Genomic DNA, 17,465 nt, shown 5'->3' on the forward strand with positions numbered 1-17,465 from the left:
ACCCATCAGCTCATCCCCTGGACCAGGGAGTAGGGCGCTGTGGAAGGTGGGTTTGGGGGAGGTGGCTCTTAAGGCCGGCGCCCAGACCGGGTCTCCCCGTCGTCTGAAGCCCACGGGGCTGAGGTCTGGGAGGGAGAGCAAAGCCAGCAGCTAGGAGGACAGGTCAGGGAGGAGCGTTTGGTGCTGGAGAGGGAGCAGCCCGAAGTCTGTGGCTCTGTCACAGATAGAAGAAGAGGGGCCAGAAGTAGAGAACTCAGCCTGTATGAAAGGTAGGGTGTGGGCACAGCCCCCAGGACTGCACTTGAAGAAGCCAGTTGCCCTGGGGAAGAGGGGCCCTAATTCCCACTGTCCTGCGCAGTGGACTTGGACCCGCCCTTCCGGGAAAGTGTCCCTGCCCCAGCAGGTGGGGTCCACCCAGGGGTTTGGGGAGAGAGAAGTTCGCCTGGCCCACCGGGCCTCATGGTTGATTGTGACCTGACTTGGGGCCACCGGGAACCTCCTACAACCTCCCCAAGCCTGCAGTCTTCCCCCTCCCCGCCCTTCTAGATCAGAGTGTCTCCTGTCGGAGCCAGGGGCAGGTACTAGGAAGGTCAGGCTGCAGTGGGCACGCCTCCTGACCCACAGCCCCACCTCTAGAAAGTGTGTGAAAGTGTGAGTCGCTCAGTCATGTCCAACTCTTTGCAGCCCCATAGACTGTAGCCCTCCACGCTCCTCTGTCCATGGTATTCTCCAGGCAAGAGTACTGGAGTGGGTTGCCATTTCCTTCTCCAGGGGATCTTCCCAATTCAGGGATTGAACCCGGGTCCCCTGCCTCGTAGGCAGTGTCTTTACCGTCTGAGCCGCCGGGGAACATCTCCTATAAATAGACACACGTGGGCGAGGCTGTGCTGTTTGTGACAGTAAGAACCCGGGAAGGCTAGAGGTCAGCACGGGGCCCCCATGAGGCCACGGGCAAGGGCATAGTCCTCTGATCCAGCCTTGGGAGGTGACAGAGAGCTGGGTGCAGAGCGGCCTGTGTCTCAAGAGCCCTGTGCGAGCCTCGGGAAGTCAAGACTCTCAGCGTTTCCTTAAACATGCAGACAGAAACCAGCGGCAGCTCTTGGGGGCGGGGGCAGGGGCGGCTTGGGGCCTCTGTGTCCCAGCCACACTGCTGGCGGCACCCGCCCACCCAGAGGTCCCAGCTCAGGTGGGAGGGGGCGTGGGGATTTTCACCGCTGCTTCTGGCGGGCTCCACCCCATCTCTTCTCTGTGGGCTCCCCTGGGGGCAGAACCATGTCTCTGGTAACTCGAGGTTTGGAATGAAACTGATGGAGTCAGGACGGCCTTTGTACCTTAGGGCCACCCAGCTGCTATGTCAAGAGACAAGTAAAAAGACTTGCGTATCCAGAGGGGCCTGACGTCAGGTGGTCATAGGCCCCACGTGTGCTGAGCCCCGCTTGCGCCCGTGGTAGGGCATCAGTCACGGGCTCTGACCCCTGATCTTCATGCCCACTTCCCAGACAGAAGCAGGCCAGCTGGGCCTGAGGCGTTGGGCCTGGTCTGGGTCTCAGAACTCAAGGGGACAGTGGCAGAAGTCCTTAGGGACCCCTGGGGACCCTCAGAAATGTGGCCTTAGGAAGTAGCGTCAGAGAGCGTGGTTTTGGAGCTGGGCGTGGAGATGGACGTGCAGGCAGGTGGCGTGGTAGAGGCCAGCAGGGTGGGAAGGCAGGTGCCCTGGGCTCAGGCACTGCAGACAGGTCAGGCATGACTCAGAGCCAGAGCCTGCCTCTGGACAAGCAGCCAATGTCCAGGGCTCTATATGGAATGTGGCCCTTGGCTTTTGGCTTCTTCTCACACATTAGTTTTAAAATTGGAAGAGCAAAACACGGGCAACGCAGTTAACAGATGAGAATCATGTTAAGTATGCCCTATCCTGGGCTTGGACACAGAGCTGCCGAATTGACTGTCTCACCCCCTGGGTACCTTAGTTACCCCAGGCAGCTGTTGGGCAAATGAATGGCGTCAGGCAGGAACCTGGCCTCCAAACCCAGCAGATCCTGGAGGCTCATCCCGTGGGCCCCCCTTACCAAGCAGGCCCGGAGAGGGGTCTGGTTGCTTGTGGATGGCTCTGACTTATCGGCAGGACTCGCTGGGAGAAGCCCCTTGTCCTTGGGCCACACCCCCAAAGCGTAGCCTTGCAGCCTCATTTCCCACCAGTTCTAAACACCTGTCTCCCGTGTCCTCGTGGAGATCTGCCTTGCTGGGACCTGGGTCTCCCAGAGCCACCCTCTTGGCAAGAGCCCACAAAAGCCCAAGGCCTGCCCCCTTGGAGCCAAAGGGACAGATGCAGGAGCCGGAAATGAATTTCAACCCAGGACGAATGTAAACCCAGGATGGCCGAGTGGGTTTGTCTGGTGAACAGCATACAGACCCTCACCACTAACATGGCTAACTCCACATCATGTTGTGAAACTAATTCCCCATCCTTCCTGTTTAGTTGCAAGTAATCCCTCCCCCTTTTTTTAAATTATTGGGCTCTTACAGTGATCTTTTTCTGCTCGACCATGACTTTGTAAAAACTCAGTGTGATCGTGAATGTGTTGCCCTGCCATAATGAATCACTTTGAAACACGCCTGCATGTGAGCTTTCAAAAGATGATATAAATTTTAGCTGTGGTGGGTGGGGAGGGGAGAAGGGTCATCTGAATTGGTTTTCTAAGACCGCCCATAAAACCATTAAGCCTCCGGGATAAAGGAAGAGGAAAGCAGAGACCCATGCCGATTCCCCCCGGAGTCCGTCCCACGAGCCACATTCCAGCTCTTTCCAAGTGAAGGATAGAGTTTCCCAGGGAGCTGGCACCCAGCTCCTCAGTCAGGACTCTTGTTCTGTCCCTGGTCAGTAACTTGTATTTCTTCTTTTTTTTTTCTCCTTTTTTTTTTTTTCTCCTAAATTTTCCAGGTAAAAGTACACCCGTAAACCAGCTTGGTTCTGCAGACTTTACCGAACCCCCTGATCCATTCCAGCCACTTGGGGCCGACAGCAGTGACCCGTTCCAAAATAAAAAGGGGTTTGGGGACCCGTTTAGTGGAAAAGATCCATTTGCTCCCTCCTCTTCAGCTAAACCTTCTAAAGCCTCCTCTTTGGGCTTTGCAGACTTCACCTCTGTAAGTTGAGTTCTCCGCCTTCTGTGCCATCCCCTCCTCTCCCCTGCTCTGCTTGCAGCTTCCTTGGGGTTATCATTTTATTATTATTATTATTTGTCTTTTTGAAATGGCAAACCTCCTCCTGACCCAAGTTTCCTGGAACCTCATATCATCACCCGTGTTATTTATTCTGTACTGCTTCTTGCTGTAAGAAAAAAACGGTTTCTCAATAAAAGAAAAAGAGCACTGGTTTGGATACTCTGTGATGAGGATGCATTTTCCTTCCGGCAGGATGGCCCAGAATGCCTGTTTCTTTATCTTTCACGGCAGCCTCTGTAGTAGTTCTGTCGCCCAGAGGCTTTTGTGTTCGTTCAGTTTTTTTTTGGCGGGGGGAAGCCACCACGTCAAACACTTCTGAAGTACCAAAACAAGATCGCTAAAGTTAATCTAGGTGCCGCTGTCTTAAAAAAGTCTCTGCGAGAGTTCTCACAGTCCCAGTTTAAGGCAGCAAAGATCAGGCAGATCGCACCAAGGGAAAGCAGTTTGATTTGTTTAAAAAAAAAAAAAAAGACTTTTTATCAGCTATGGAGAAAACCAAAATGCAACCTAGAACAGCCGCTCTGAAGCCCCTTCCTTGTGCAGGGAGAAAAAAAAAAACTCAGAAAGCCGTTTAGCAGAGTGAAATGCCTTTTCAGAAGCCAACTCGGGGATTTTGAAAGCCTGGCTCTGTGTCTCGGTTTGAAAAAAAAGATTCCAGGCTGTAAAAGGCTTTCATGCTGTGTGCTTTCTGCACCCTCACGAATTCTCAAAGATCTTGTTCTCAGAGAGCTTCAGATGTTGTCTTCCCAGAAGCGGTTTCCCTGTCTGTTGCTCACCTAGTATATTTTTTTTGAAAAGGCTTTCTTCACTCGGTTTGACACAGAATACCCTGTTTCCTCGTTAGGTGTGAAATGTATTGTTTCTAGATGCTTCAGCTCCTAGAATGTCTGTCTGAATGCGAGCACCGCCGTTCCAGTGCCCAGTGCGTGCCTGATTCATGTCAGATCCAGCTCAGCTGGATCCACAGCGAGGCTGTGGCTTACTGAAATCGCCCAAGATGCTGACACGTTCCTGGCTCTTGGCAACCTGTAAATATTTGACAACTGCAGTTGGCCCGGTTTTGTTGACGGCCAGTGCACACTGGATATATACAAACGGTGACATTGTTAAATAAAAGCCAGAAACAAAACCCGCTTTATCTACAGTTTCTTGAATAGCACTGCCTTTATTTTTTGGTTAAAAAAAAAGAAACACTGATGGAAAAAAATTGAGCTATTCACGTGTGACTCAGGTACTGTGTTTAGGGTAGGGGGGAAGGGTAAGTGGATTTGAACAGCAGTTTGAAGAAATGATTATTCTCTCTCTGAAATGCAGTTTTATTTCTTACAGTGCCCCTCCTGCCACCCAATGGCTGGTTTTTGGAACGCTTTTTTTTTTTTTTTGTTAACCCCCCCAAGATTTCAAGTTATTTAGCTCATCATTTCTGGTCATTTCAGCACAGTTATTAACTTCCTATTTTAAAACACCCATGGGGTTGAGACACCCTTAGTTCCAGGCAAGGAATTGGGTTCTGCCAGTTTTCAGGAGGTATAGAAACCGCCTGCAATACAGGAGACCTGGGTTTCATCCCTGGGTTGGGAAGATCCCCTGGAGGAGGGCATGGCAACCCACTCTAATGTTCTTGCCTGGAGAATCCCATGGACACAGGAGCCTGACGGGCGACAGTCCACGGGGTTGCAAAGAGTCGGACACGACCGACGGACCTGCACTCAGTCTGCAGCCCCGCTGTCTTACGTCTAAAATCGCCTTTCCCGCTTCGGGCGCCCCAGTCTTCCCTGGGGAAATCAGCTGACTGGGAGGTTCAGCCCCTTGTGATGGCCGGGGAAGTGGGGGAAGGTAGGAATCCAGCTGCTTTGTGTTATCCCCTCAGTCATACAGAACTGTCCCACCTCTGGGGGCTCGGAGTGTCTGTCATGTTCGTGGTGTCCAGGGATTTGGTTGATTGCCCGATGGTTTCTTTGTTCACTGGACCTGAGAGATAGGTGCCAACTGAAAGAAGGCCAAAGTTGGTTCCGCGAGTGTGTGTGTTTCAGCTTCCCTGGGGAGACGCCGAGTGGTCTCTGACTGCTCAGCAGCCTGGCAGCGTGACTCAGATCAGACGTTCTAAGCATGTGGTCAGGACGCGCTGTTAACCCGTGCAGAAGCAGCTGGGTCCGCTTTGGCTGTCAGGGAAGCCAGTGTCACGCGTGTACCCAGTCCCGCTCCCCGGCCCCTTGGCGCCCCAGCACTGCCACTCTGGAACCCTCTGATTTACTGACCCCGAGTTTCCATCAATGGGCTTCTTGTGCTTGTAGCGGCTCACAGGAAACCTCTCTGGTGTTTCTTTTAAAACGAGCCTTTTCTGTCTCAGGCAAATGTGTTTTATTAGGAAGTCGTATTTCTAGGTGGGCCAAACAGCGCTTTCTTTCGGAAGTGCGCATTAAGAGCAAATATCGGATGGGCTCAGTTGCGCTTTGCCTCGTCAGATGAGTTGGATGCATTTTCAACAGCAGGATAAGCAAGCTAACGGGAAGCGGCGAGAAGTGTCCCCACGCGTGGTGACAGCAGGCGGGACGCACACGTCCATCCCCGTGGAGGAAGGGTGTTCACGTGCGGAGGGCTCTGAACCTCAGATTTCCATGGAGAGGCTGCCAAAATCAAACCACCCAGAGTCTGTCGGGCCCGGTGTATCCCTCGTCGTCATGAGTGAAGTAGAAACTGGAGCTGGCCATTCGCCGAGCAGCCCCTGCACACGCTGGTGTTCCAGATCCGGGCCGTCGCGTGACGCACCTGACGCCTCCAGGTCGGAGGACCGGAGCGTGGCCTGGGCGTGGGCCGCCGCCAGGGCCGGGGAGGGGCTGCTCCGCTGATTCAAGACACAGAGGGAGCCACAGAGAAGCCCCTGCCTTCAGCCTGCCTCCGACCGCGTGCCCGCTGTGAGTCTCCACCCTGGAGCCTAAGCTCGCCTCCGCCGAGTCCGCCCCGAAGGCATCTAGAATGTTCTGTCAGCACGTTTGCTTTGAACTCGCAGACTCCTGGAGCGGGAGGTTCCTGGGCTGAGCAGGCCCCACCAAGGTGCGGGCCTGCTCCTCCGGGCTGGCTAGGGCGAGGTCCCCTGTCCACCCCGCTGCCTGTCGCCTCCCACCGCTGTCAGCGGCACCGTGGAGTTGTTCCCATCGACGTTTGTTGTTCTTTCCTTGTTTTTCTCCTGAAGAGGTGTTGGAAAATTCCCCAAAGAGTGCGAGGTGGGGGAGGGGAGGGCAGTTATCTGTGGCCAGTGGTGGAAATATGAGGGGCGGGGACTGGCTTTCAGGAGTCCAAGCTGGAGACCCATTTGATCCCTGAGTGTTTTTCTGGGCCATTTCTCTAAGAAACCAGGACTCGACCTTCGTGCCGGGAGGGCGGCTCCTCTTTGTGTTAACCCTCGCCTGCCCCGGCCTGACTCCCCAGACAGGTGGAGGGAGGCCTTCTGGGCTGTGCCCTCTCCTCCCCCTCCTCGGGGCCACACCTGGCTCCAAGCCAGGCTCCCTCAAGCCAGCCCTCCCCTGCCCAGCCCCCACTGTCTGGCCCCATCACCCCCAGACTGGCGGTCAGGTCATGAAACGTGGACACACGGCCAGTCCGATTGCCCCACTTGCTTGTCCCAGGAGTGTCCTTGGGGAAATCTTAGCTCCTTTCTGGGGCACACGGGTTCGCTGTCCCAGATCCTTGGGGTTCAGCTGACTTCTCCGCACAGAGGAGAGATGCCGACCCAGGCAGGCTAGGGACCCCAGTGGGCTGCAGCTCTGCTGGGGTCAGCGGTGCCGGAGGCACCTCACCTAGAGACAGGGCACAGTGACTGGGGGGCCTCGGGGGCCGGGGAGTCCCACCAGGGGAAGAGCGTGTGACGACTGGCTTTGCTTTCCTTTACATAGAGCTGGAAGTCCATCAGTTGAATGGTTTGAAATCACCTATCTCGGGAGAAGGAAATGGCAGCCCACTCCAGTATTCTTGCCTGGAGAATTCCATGGACTTTCTGAGCCTGGCGGGCTACAGTCCATGGGGTCACAAGAGTCAGACACGACTTAGCGACTAAACCACCAACTCGGGATCAAAACGATTTCTTCCCTTGTTTTAAAAAAATTTTTTTAAAAGTTACGCCGTTTGGAAAAGGACCCCCACCCCCCTCCACCACCACCATCAAGAATGAGAAACTCCTGGACCAAATGACAGCATGATTGCTGAGGGCTCCTGTGAACGTCCAAGTACAGAGTGGCTCTTAGCATCTCCCAGAGCTCCTGGGACCGTGGCTGAGACAGAGCTGCTGCATCTCTGGACCCTGTCGTCTCGTTTGGCCTCAAGGCCCCTGTACACGTTGGAGACTCAGAGATCTATTTGAGCATGAAGTCTCCAGCCCCAGCACCTCTCGCCCAGGCATCACGGCCTGTCATGGAGGCCCAGGCTCGCGGGTTCGGCGTCCCATCTCCTTGGGATTCAGCTGACTCCGCTCCCCAGCTGCTTCTAGACGCCTGTGCCGTCCCCCGACAGGAGGCCCGGCAGAGCTTCTCCGTCTTACCCCTCCACCCACCGTGAAGCCTCCTCCAGGCCGGTGGGTGGGTCCCCAGAAGTCTCTCAGCTCCCAGCAGGGATGGGGCGTCTGGTTTCTCTCCTAGGTGGAGGTGGCGGTTAAGGTCAGACTCAGCCCCGCGTGTCTCAGTGCATGTGACCGCCTTCCAAGCTGGGGGTCAGGACTGGGGCACGCGCGTCCCCTCTGCATCCCCAACCAAGAGGGGGCTTCTGGCTTGTCCTGGTTTTCACCCCCACACACCAGGCACCTCCCTGCAATGCATCCCAGCCTGGCGTTTCCCCACACCCCCTCAATCCCCCCCATGGCAGACCTCCACATCCTCTCTGCCCCAACCAGCTGGCTGGCAGGCAGGCACCATTTCAGGGACCGTGTAACCCACCCTTCGTTTTTCCTTTGCAGTTTGGCAATGAGGAGCAGCAGCTGGCATGGGCCAAGCGGGAGAGCGAGAAGGCGGAGCAGGAGAGGCTGGCGCGGCTGCGGCGGCAGGAGCAGGAAGACCTGGAGCTAGCCATCGCGCTCAGCAAGGCTGACATGCCTGCCGCCTAGGCGCGGCCCCGCACGCAGGTGCCCAGAGGCAGGACGGCCGCGGTCCAGGCATGAGGCAGGAGAAGACATGGAAATCCCTGCGTGTACACAGACACTTGCTCTTGGCGGTCCCCAAGTCACAGCCACTGTTACGTCAAGGGCTTGCTGGTCAGAGAGCCCCAGGAGCTGGATGCCTCACCCAGGAAGAGGAGATACAGTTCACCCCAGCAGAGGGAGGCCCGAGGAAAGGCCGAGGATCCACCTGTTTGCTGTGACACGCCTGCCTCCTTCCTGGAATCGGCAGGCAAAGCACGGGGTGAGCAGAGGAAGCACCTGTCTCCTTACCCTCACCCACTGCTCACACCTGGGCACACCCCCCCAGCGCCTCCCTGACTCCCCTCTCAGATAGACACCCCGGTGATGTATGCATTCACTGTATAAAAATTAAGTTTGAATGATTAATATAAAATATTTTAATACAAAACATAAGAATCCTTTTTTTTCCCCCACTTACCTGTTGTTTTGCTTTCATGAAGGTCCACGCGTGATGTCACAAATGCAGATTGGCCTCGGGCAGGCGTGGAAGACCAGGTCAAACATCTGCAGTTAAATCCTAAGTGTTTGAGGGAGTTCCCTGCAGTCCACGCAGGAGGCATGGGTTCAATCCCTAGTCGACCTAAGGTCCTGCATGCTGAAGGAAAAAAAATATTTTTTTTAAGTGTTTGAGCAGAGGCCACAGGAAAAAGCCAGCTTGGGAAGTTTTCAGAGGTCGCCCTATACCTCCGGTTGCAGAGTGCTTCTGAAACGGTGGGTGGTGACCTCACTGCCCTGTAACCAGGGCAGGCAGCCCTCGGTCACCATGCTGCTGTTTGCAATGAGATTCCCACCATACAGTTCGCTGGAGCCCCATCCAGTCTGCACGAGGGGCAAGGCCGGCGGGGCGGGCCTCCTCAGCAGGAACCCATACTCAGAATCGGCACACAGGGAGAGACTTCCACCAGCATGCAGTTCCCAGAAACCCCTAGAACCTTCCAGAAGTATGGACATCACTGTTGGGACGACCTCTGGTGTAGCTGAGGCTGTCACACATTTGCTTTCCGCTGGGCCTCTTCCATCCCCAGGGAGACAAGACGGCCCAGACCGACATCTCTCAGGTGAAGATGGTCCAAACTTGTGACTCTGAGCAGCCTGAGCACAGAGAAATGGAGTAGAGAAGCCCTGACCTTAAAACCAGGCAGGAAGGGGGCGAGACACCCTTTCCAGGACTAACGAGGCCCAGACTGTTCCACGTCAGAAGCAGCCTTTACTGGAAATGGCAGGGCACACACAGGCCCAGCCCCTCTGCTACCTAGAAGCCCTTTTTCTCTCTCTCCCTCTTTTTTTTTTTTCCGCAAGCCTCACAACTTGCAGGATCTTAGTTCCCCAAAATGGGATTGAACCCACACCCTCAGCAGTGAAAGCGTGGAGTCCTCACCACAGGGAATTCCCGTAAAAGCTCTTTCTTGAGAAGTTCCTTTTCAGAGCGTGTTTTGGGTCTCTGGGTTCCAGTACTTGTCTTGTCCCCTTCTGTCCTCAGCTTGGGCAGCTGTTGACAACCCCCTTCCTACCCAAGATGCTTTAGCCCAACCAGGGAATCGTTCTGAGAGAGGCATCTCTTTGCTTGTTTTTGCACTTTAAGAAACGTAATTTTTCAGACCGGTTTTAGACGTGCAAAAAAATCACAAAGAGAAGAGGAAGAGTTCCCATAAGCCCTTCACGACTTCCTTTATTTTTAACATCTTGCCTCAGGCTGGTATGCTTATTATAACAGAGGAACCCAATATTGGGACACGATTATAGACTACACCTGATTCATGGGCTTCCTGAGTGGCACTGGAGTGTAAAGAGTCAGCCTGCCAGTCCAGGAGATGCAAGCGATGAGGGTTCGATCCCTGGGTCTGGAAGATCCCCTGGAGGAGGGCATGACCACCCACCGTAGTGTTCTTGCCTGGAGAATCCCATGGACAGAGGAGCCTGGTGGGCCCCAGTCCATGGGGTGGCAAAGAGTTGGACGTGGCTGAGTGAGCACACACACCTGATTCATATCTCATCAGTTTTGTCCCCTAATGCCCCTTTTCTTGAAGAAGGCGATGGCACCCCACTCCAGTACTCTTGCCTGGAAAATCCCATGGACGGAGGAGCCTGGTAGGTTATAGTCCATGGGGTCGCTAAGAGTTGGACACAATTGAGCAAGTTCACTTTGACTTTTCACTTTCATGCATTGGAGAAGGAAATGGCAACCCACTCCAGTGTTCTTGCCTGGAGAATCCCAGGGACGGGGGAGCCTGGTGGGCTGCTGTCTATGGGGTTGCACAGGGTCGGACATGACTGAAGCGACTTAGCAGCAGCAGCAGCCCCTTTTCTACCCCAGTATTTCACATGACATTTGGTTGTCGTGTCTCCTTAGGTGCCTCTGGCCTGAGATAGTTGCTCAAGACCTGCCTTGATTTTGACGACCTCAACGGTTGTGAGGAGTGGTCAGCTGTGGTCTCCCATTGAGATGTGTCCATGTGTTTCTCATGGTTAGTCTGGGGTGATGAGTTTGGGGAGGACCTCTGGGGTGAAACTCCCTTCTTGTCACATCGTATTGAGCCCATGTCATCAACCAGATTCATGACCATTGGTGTTGACCTTCACCACCTGGGGATGGGTGTGTTTTTTTTTTTTTGGCTGTGCTGAGTCTTTCTGCAAGGGCTTTCTCTCGTTGCAGCGAGTAGGGTTTACTCTTCATTGAGGTGCAGGGGCTTCTTGTTGCGGTGGCTTCTCTTGTGGAGAAGGGGCTCTGGGGTGCACAGGCTTCAGTAGTCGCAGCACGTGGGCTGAGCAATGTGGAGCACAGGCTTAGTTGCTCGCAGCATATGGAATCTTCCCTGACCAGGGATTGAACCCCTGTCCCCTGCATTTGCAAGTGGGTTCTTTACCACCGAACTGCCAGGAAGGTCTGAGAGGTTTGTGTTGGAAAGACAGCTTTTCAGACGCGGGTGTTCAGTCACACTGTCTTGTATCAGAGCAGTACTCTAAAATTGAAAGTAAACCATAAATGGGTATTTAATAGATTTAGGAGAGTGAGATCAACCAGGACAGTGCAAGTCTTGGTAGACCTCCCTGAGGTCCTGGAGGGGGAGAGAGGGCTTTGTGTCCGTGGAATGTCCTTGCCTCTCTGTCGGCAGCAGTGGTCTGGGACCTGGGACCTGGTGTGAGGGTGGGCTTCCTAACCTCTGATGCGGCCCTAATCCTCTCTAGAAGAGGAAGCAGTTTTCAGAACATGGCTGGAGGCAATCCTTATAAGGCTTTCTCTTCCTGCCGTGGAACCATCAGAATAAGTCTGAAAACCCATACTGCTTGCCCCATTGTATCCCTGGGGAGGGAACTGACTGGGCCACCCCTCCCTGAGGTGCTCAGAGCCACGTGCATGCTAAGTCACTTCAGTCGTGTCCGACTCTTTGCGACCCCATGGAGCCCTCCAGGCTCCTCTGTCCATTGGACTCTCCAGGCAAGAATACTGGAGTGGGGTGACATTCCCTTCTCCAGGGGAATCTTCCTGACCCAGGGATCGAACCCACGGCTGCTGTGGCTCCTGCGTTGCAGACGGATTCTTTACCTCTGAGCCACCGAGGAAGCCCTTGCTCACAGCTGACCACTCCTCAAAACTCAAGGTCCCTTACGTAGGAAACTTGGAGTTGCGAACTTTCAGAACAGTACAAACGTGTGTTCGCATGTCCAGTCATTAAGGTGGCTCGCGTGTCTGGTGTTCATTGTCACGTGCTTGCCTTCTCTACAGGTGGCTCTGCCCTCGTGTGCTTTACAGCCCTGTGTACAGTACAGTAGCGAAAGTGAAAGTCGGTCGATTCTGACTCTTTGTGACCCCATGGACTGGAGCCCAGCAGCCTCTGTGGGCATAGAATTCCCCGGGCAAGAATACGGGAGTGGGCTGCCATTCCCTTCTCCAAGGGATCTTCCCAACCCAGGGATCAAACTGTCTCCTGTGTCTCCCCGCATTGCAGACAGGTTCTTTACTGCCTGAACCACCAGGGAAGCCCAGTACCTTTACTTCAAGGCCAGAATCTGTGCCATCAACGTGAGTGACTGAAATCGCAGGCATGAGGGAAACTGCAGCTTGCCCTCCGACTCCTATTGCTGAAGATCCTTCAGCTCCATCATCTCACCTCCTCTCCCTCCTCCAGCCAGTGACTCTTCCTGCCTGTTCATTCGATGCCAGCCCCTGTATGTCAGCTGTGGTACTGTACTGTAAGCTTAAACGTGTTTATTTTTTTGTGTTTGTTTTTTACATACTATTTGTGTGAAAAATATCTTAAACCTACTACAGTACAATATGATACAGCTGATTCTGTCAGTTGGGTACCTAGGCTAACTTTGAACAAATTAAACTTACAAACATGCTCTCAGAATGACTTGTTCATATATACGGGACTTCCTGTAAATCTCTCAGGTCTAATGTGTCATTTCAGGCTGATGTTTCCTTATTTTTGCCTCAGCAGTGGCCACAGGACTGGAAAAGGTCAGTTTTCATTCCAATCCCAAAGAAAGGCAATGCCAAAGAATGCTCAAACTACTGCACAATTGCACTCATCTCACACGCTAGTAAAGTAATGCTCAAAAGTCTCCAAGTCAGGCTTCAACAGTATGTGAACCATGAACTTCCATATGTTCAAGCTGGATTTAGAAAAGGCAGAGGAACCAGAGAGCAAATGGCCAGCATCCGTTGGATCACTGAAAAAGCAAGAGAATACCAGAAAAATATCTACTTCTGCTTCATTGACTATACCAAAGCCTTGACTGTGTGGATCACAACACACTGTGGAAAAATCATAAAGAGATGGGAATACCAGGCCACCTGACCTTACTCCTGAGAAATCTGTATGCAAATCTGTATGCAAGGAAGCAACAGTTAGAACTGGACATGGAATAATAGACTGGTTCCAAATCAGGAAAGGAGTATATCAAGGCTGTATATTGTCACCCTGCTTGTTTAACTTATATGCAGAGTACCTCATGAGAAATGCTGGGCTGGATGAAGCTCAAGCTGGAATCAAGATTGCTGGGAGAAGTATCAATAACCTCAGATGACACCACCCTTATGGCAGAAAGTGAAGAAGAGCTAAAGAGTCTCTTGATGAAAGTGAAAGAGGAGAGTGAAAAAGTTGGCTTAAAACCCAACATTCAGAAAACAGATCATGGCATCTGGTCCCATCACTTCATGGCAAATACATGGGGAAACAATGGAAATAGTGAGAGCCTTTATTTCTGGGGGCTCCAAAATCACGACAGATGGTGATTACAGCCATGAAATTAAAAGACACTTGCTCCTGGGAAGAAAAGCTATGACCAACCTAGACAGTGTATTAAAAAGCAGAGACATCACTTTGCCAACAGTGGTCCATCTAGTCAAGGCTATGGTTTTTCCAGGAGTCATGTATGGATGTGAGAGTTGGACTATAAAGAAAGCTGAGTGCCAAAGAATTGATGCTTTTGAACTGTGGTGTTGGGGAAGACTCGAGAGTCCCTTGGGCTGCAAGGAGATCCATCCAGTCCATCCTAAAGGAGATCAGTCCTGGGTGTTCATTGGAAGGACTGATGTTGAAGCTGAAACTCCAGTATTTTGGCCACCTGATGGGAAGAGCTGACTCATTTGAAAAGACCTTGATGCTGGGAAAGATTGAAGGTGGGAGAAGGGGAAGACAGAGGATGAGATGGCTAGATGGCATCACCGACTCGATGGACGTGAGTTTGAGTAAACTCTGCGAGTTGATGATGGACAGGGAGGCCTGGCGTGCTGCAGTCCATGGGGTCGCAAGGAGTCAGACATGACTAAGCAACTGAACTGAACTGTGTCGTTTCAGGCCAGTGTTTCCTTATTTTTCTGTCTGGATGATCTGTCCTTTGGTGTAAGTGGGGTGTTAAAGGACCCCCCTCCTTAACCAGTTTTAAATCCTGCCCCCTTCCCCAGGTACACACACACATACCCCCCTGATGTCTAAATGTGCATGTGTGTGCATGCTTAGGTGTGTCCGACTCTTTGTGACCCCACGGACTGTAGCCTGCCAGGCTCCTCGGTCCATGGAATTTTCCAAGCAAGAATACTAGGGCGTGTCGCGATGCCCTCCTCCAGAGGATCTTCCCCACCCAGGGACTGAACCTGAATCTCCTGCATCGGCAGGCAGATTCTTCACCACTGCGCCATCTGGGAAGCTGCTGTGAAAGTAGCCAGCTTGAAATCCACCAATCCATCCACACTCCCATGGGTTCTCGCTCAGCCTCTTCCTTGGCAGAGAACACTCACACCCTTCCCTGAAAAACAAAGAGTATCCAGTTTGAAAAATTTTGTTGTGAAAAATCTCCAAGCATAATAGCGAGAAGAGTACAATAACCCCCTGTCACCTAGCCTCACTCTCTGGATTTTGCCACTTTCTCTTCACCCACCCCTTTGTTTCTCTCCCTCTCTTGGCAAACATTCTTTAAAGCAGTTCAGTGATGACATCACTTCACCCTTCCATGGTCAAGTGCACTCGGCTAAGACCTGTGGGACCTTCTCTCGTAACCTAAGAAAATCAAGACTAACACCTTCCTTTCTGCAGTCGCATCTGCCAGATGGGCAGCAGCTTGTGGTTCTGAAGCATCATCAATTTGCCACTCTGGTGCTTGGGAGTGCTTAGGGGTTGATGCGCCCTCCCCCCACAGGCTCCCACCCATGGCAACTGGTTCCCAACCCCTTCACGGTCCAGCGACCCAGCTCCAGCTACGGTTGGACCAGAACCCAAGGGTCTGGGCTACCTGGTCTGAGCAGCATTTTGCCAGAGGATGACTGACTACACACTTGCTCCAATGACATGAAATCACATCTTCAAAGCCAAGTTCATTTAAAAGGACATGCTAGTCCTGGAACAGTGGTAGAAAGCTATTTTTAAAAAACAGGAAGTATCTGAGCAACAACCTGCCTCTTGAAATAATGGAGTAAATATTTCTGCCTCCTTATCAGATCTGGTGCCTTTGAAACATGGTCCTTTTTTTTTTCCCCAAAAATTTTCCCCAGTAAAAGTTACCAGGAGCTGTACAAATTGTATCACGAGCTGTTGTCGGAAAAACATAGAGGGGGATGGAAATGTGATCTTATCACGAGCATATTCCAAAGAAATTACGTGATGTGGGCTTGCACGGTTGCAGTTATGTTTGTCTTTAGCGGGTCTTTAAATATCTCACTGTGATTTGCTTTCTGATGGCCATGCTGAGTGGTCTCTGTGACCTTGGCCCCTGACCTCAGTTTCCTCATTTGGCCGAGGAGTTTGGACTATGCAACTTTTGAAGACTTTCTAGCTACAGGATCCTTAAGATTATTGTTCAGATCCCTAAGAAGGCACATATTTTAGGATCTCAGGTAATGTATAAGGAGAAAACGGAGTAGGTGTCATTCTGCCAGCCTCATTTTTGCTGAAAATATTTTGTCCATCTGTAGACAACCGTATAGCATTATAATCATCAGACTTGCTAAGAGACTGGAACTTGGTCATTCCCACCGCTCAAAATAAGTGGTCGTGATGTAATCTGATAGAGGTACTAATTGCTACCACGGCAATCATATTACAGTAGAGAAATGTGTCACTTGCTGTCCGCCTGAAACTATCACAGCATTATTAATTGTACTCCAATACAAAACGAAAAGTTTAATGAAAAATAGATAGAAATGTATAAGATCAACATGCTATATACCTTAAGTTGACCCAGTGTTAAATGTCAAATATATTTCAAAAATTTTTTCTGAATAAAAATAAAATATTTTCCATGCATGAAGTTTTAAAAAATATCCCACCAAAGGTGTTATTAAAAATAGATAACTGACTGAAATAAAGCATTTGTCATGCCCATATCTGACAAAAACAATTTGTATTCAGAATATATAAACCACTCCTACAAACAGCTTATATAAAAACAGATCAAAGACTTTAAAAGACCTTTCACAAAGGAAGATGTGCAAACGGCAAACATGCTTAAGTGCTCACCAATAATAGTGATTTAGGAAATACAAACTAAAGCCACATGCTATATAGGTGGTCAAATAAAAAAGGCTGACATCATTAAACATTGATGAGAATGTAAAGCAACCAGGAATTCCATTGCTGGTGGGAATGTAAAAAAAAATTTTAAATATTTTGCCCACTCTTGATAATGATTTGATAGCTAAGGGAGAAATATTAATTTAAATAACACTAGGAACTTCCCTGGTGGTCCAGGGGTTAAGAATCCATTTTTTTTCCCTATTCTTTATTTTAATTGGAGGATAGTTGGTTTACGAAATTGTTTAGTTTCTGCCATACGTCAACTCAACGTGATTCAGCCATAGGTATATAGATGTTCCCTCCCTCTTGAACCTCCCTCCCATCTCCCACCCCATCCCACCCCTCTAGGTGCTCACATAGCACCACCTAGACCTCCCTAGGTTTGAGCTCCCTGCATCTACGGCAAATTCCCACTGGCTGTCTCTTTCACATACAGTGATGTGTAGGTTTCAGCGTTCCCCTTGCAGCTTGTCCCCATCTCTCCTTTCCCTGCTGTATCCACAAGTCTGTCCTGAATCTCTGTTTCTATTGCTGCTCTACAGATAGGTTCATCAGTACTGTCTTCCTAGATTCCATATATACGTGTTGATATATTTGTTTTTCTCTTTCTGACTTACTTTATTCTGTGTAGTAGGCTCTAGGTTCATTCACCTCATTAGAACTGACTCAAATGCGTTCCTTTTTAAAGAATCCAACTTGCAATGCAGGGAATGCAAGTTCTATCCCCGGTCGGGGAATTAAGATCCCTTAGGCTGCAGGGCAACTAAGCACCATGACTACTGAGGCCAGTTCTCTGGAGCCTGTGTGCCACATCTAAGACCTGTCACAGCCAAATAAATAAAAATTTCAAAAGGAACACGAGTTTCATACGGTATAGTGTAATATCATATACTGTAATATGGTGTATAAATAGTATAAATCAGCAATATAATTAGATCACTACCAATAATATATCAATATATAATAATATATTAATATATATTACTAATATAAATATATTAATAATATAAGTGTATGTATCTTATAAGCTTTAAAAAACTAGTATAAGAAACACTAGTTTA

The 17,465-nt window shown here is 50.9% G+C and overlaps 1 protein-coding gene across 33 annotated transcripts in view; it reads left to right on the top strand.

The window, feature by feature from the left end:
* The window catches only part of EPS15L1 (epidermal growth factor receptor pathway substrate 15 like 1), a 110,989-nt gene extending 98,251 nt beyond the window's left edge, over positions 1-12,738 (top strand). For 15 of the 33 annotated variants that reach the window (XR_011256932.1, XR_011256933.1, XM_069589151.1 and 12 more), the window contains 2 exons: positions 2,939-3,144; positions 8,168-8,777. Coding sequence is in view for 28 of the 33 variants with exons in the window: in XM_069589151.1 (XP_069445252.1) it covers positions 2,939-3,144; positions 8,168-8,314 (353 nt within the window). In the remaining 5 variants the exon portion in view is untranslated. Of the gene's footprint in view, positions 1-2,938; positions 3,380-8,167; positions 8,778-10,739; positions 10,855-12,336 lie in introns of those variants that run through there. The other 18 variants (XM_069589166.1, XM_069589171.1, XM_069589170.1 and 15 more) reach the window with 4 other exon arrangements.
* Positions 12,739-17,465: the final 4,727 nt, after the last annotated feature.

The sequence above is a fragment of the Ovis canadensis genome, chromosome 5, assembly GCF_042477335.2.
Source record: "Ovis canadensis isolate MfBH-ARS-UI-01 breed Bighorn chromosome 5, ARS-UI_OviCan_v2, whole genome shotgun sequence".
Lineage (NCBI taxonomy): Eukaryota > Metazoa > Chordata > Mammalia > Artiodactyla > Bovidae > Ovis > Ovis canadensis.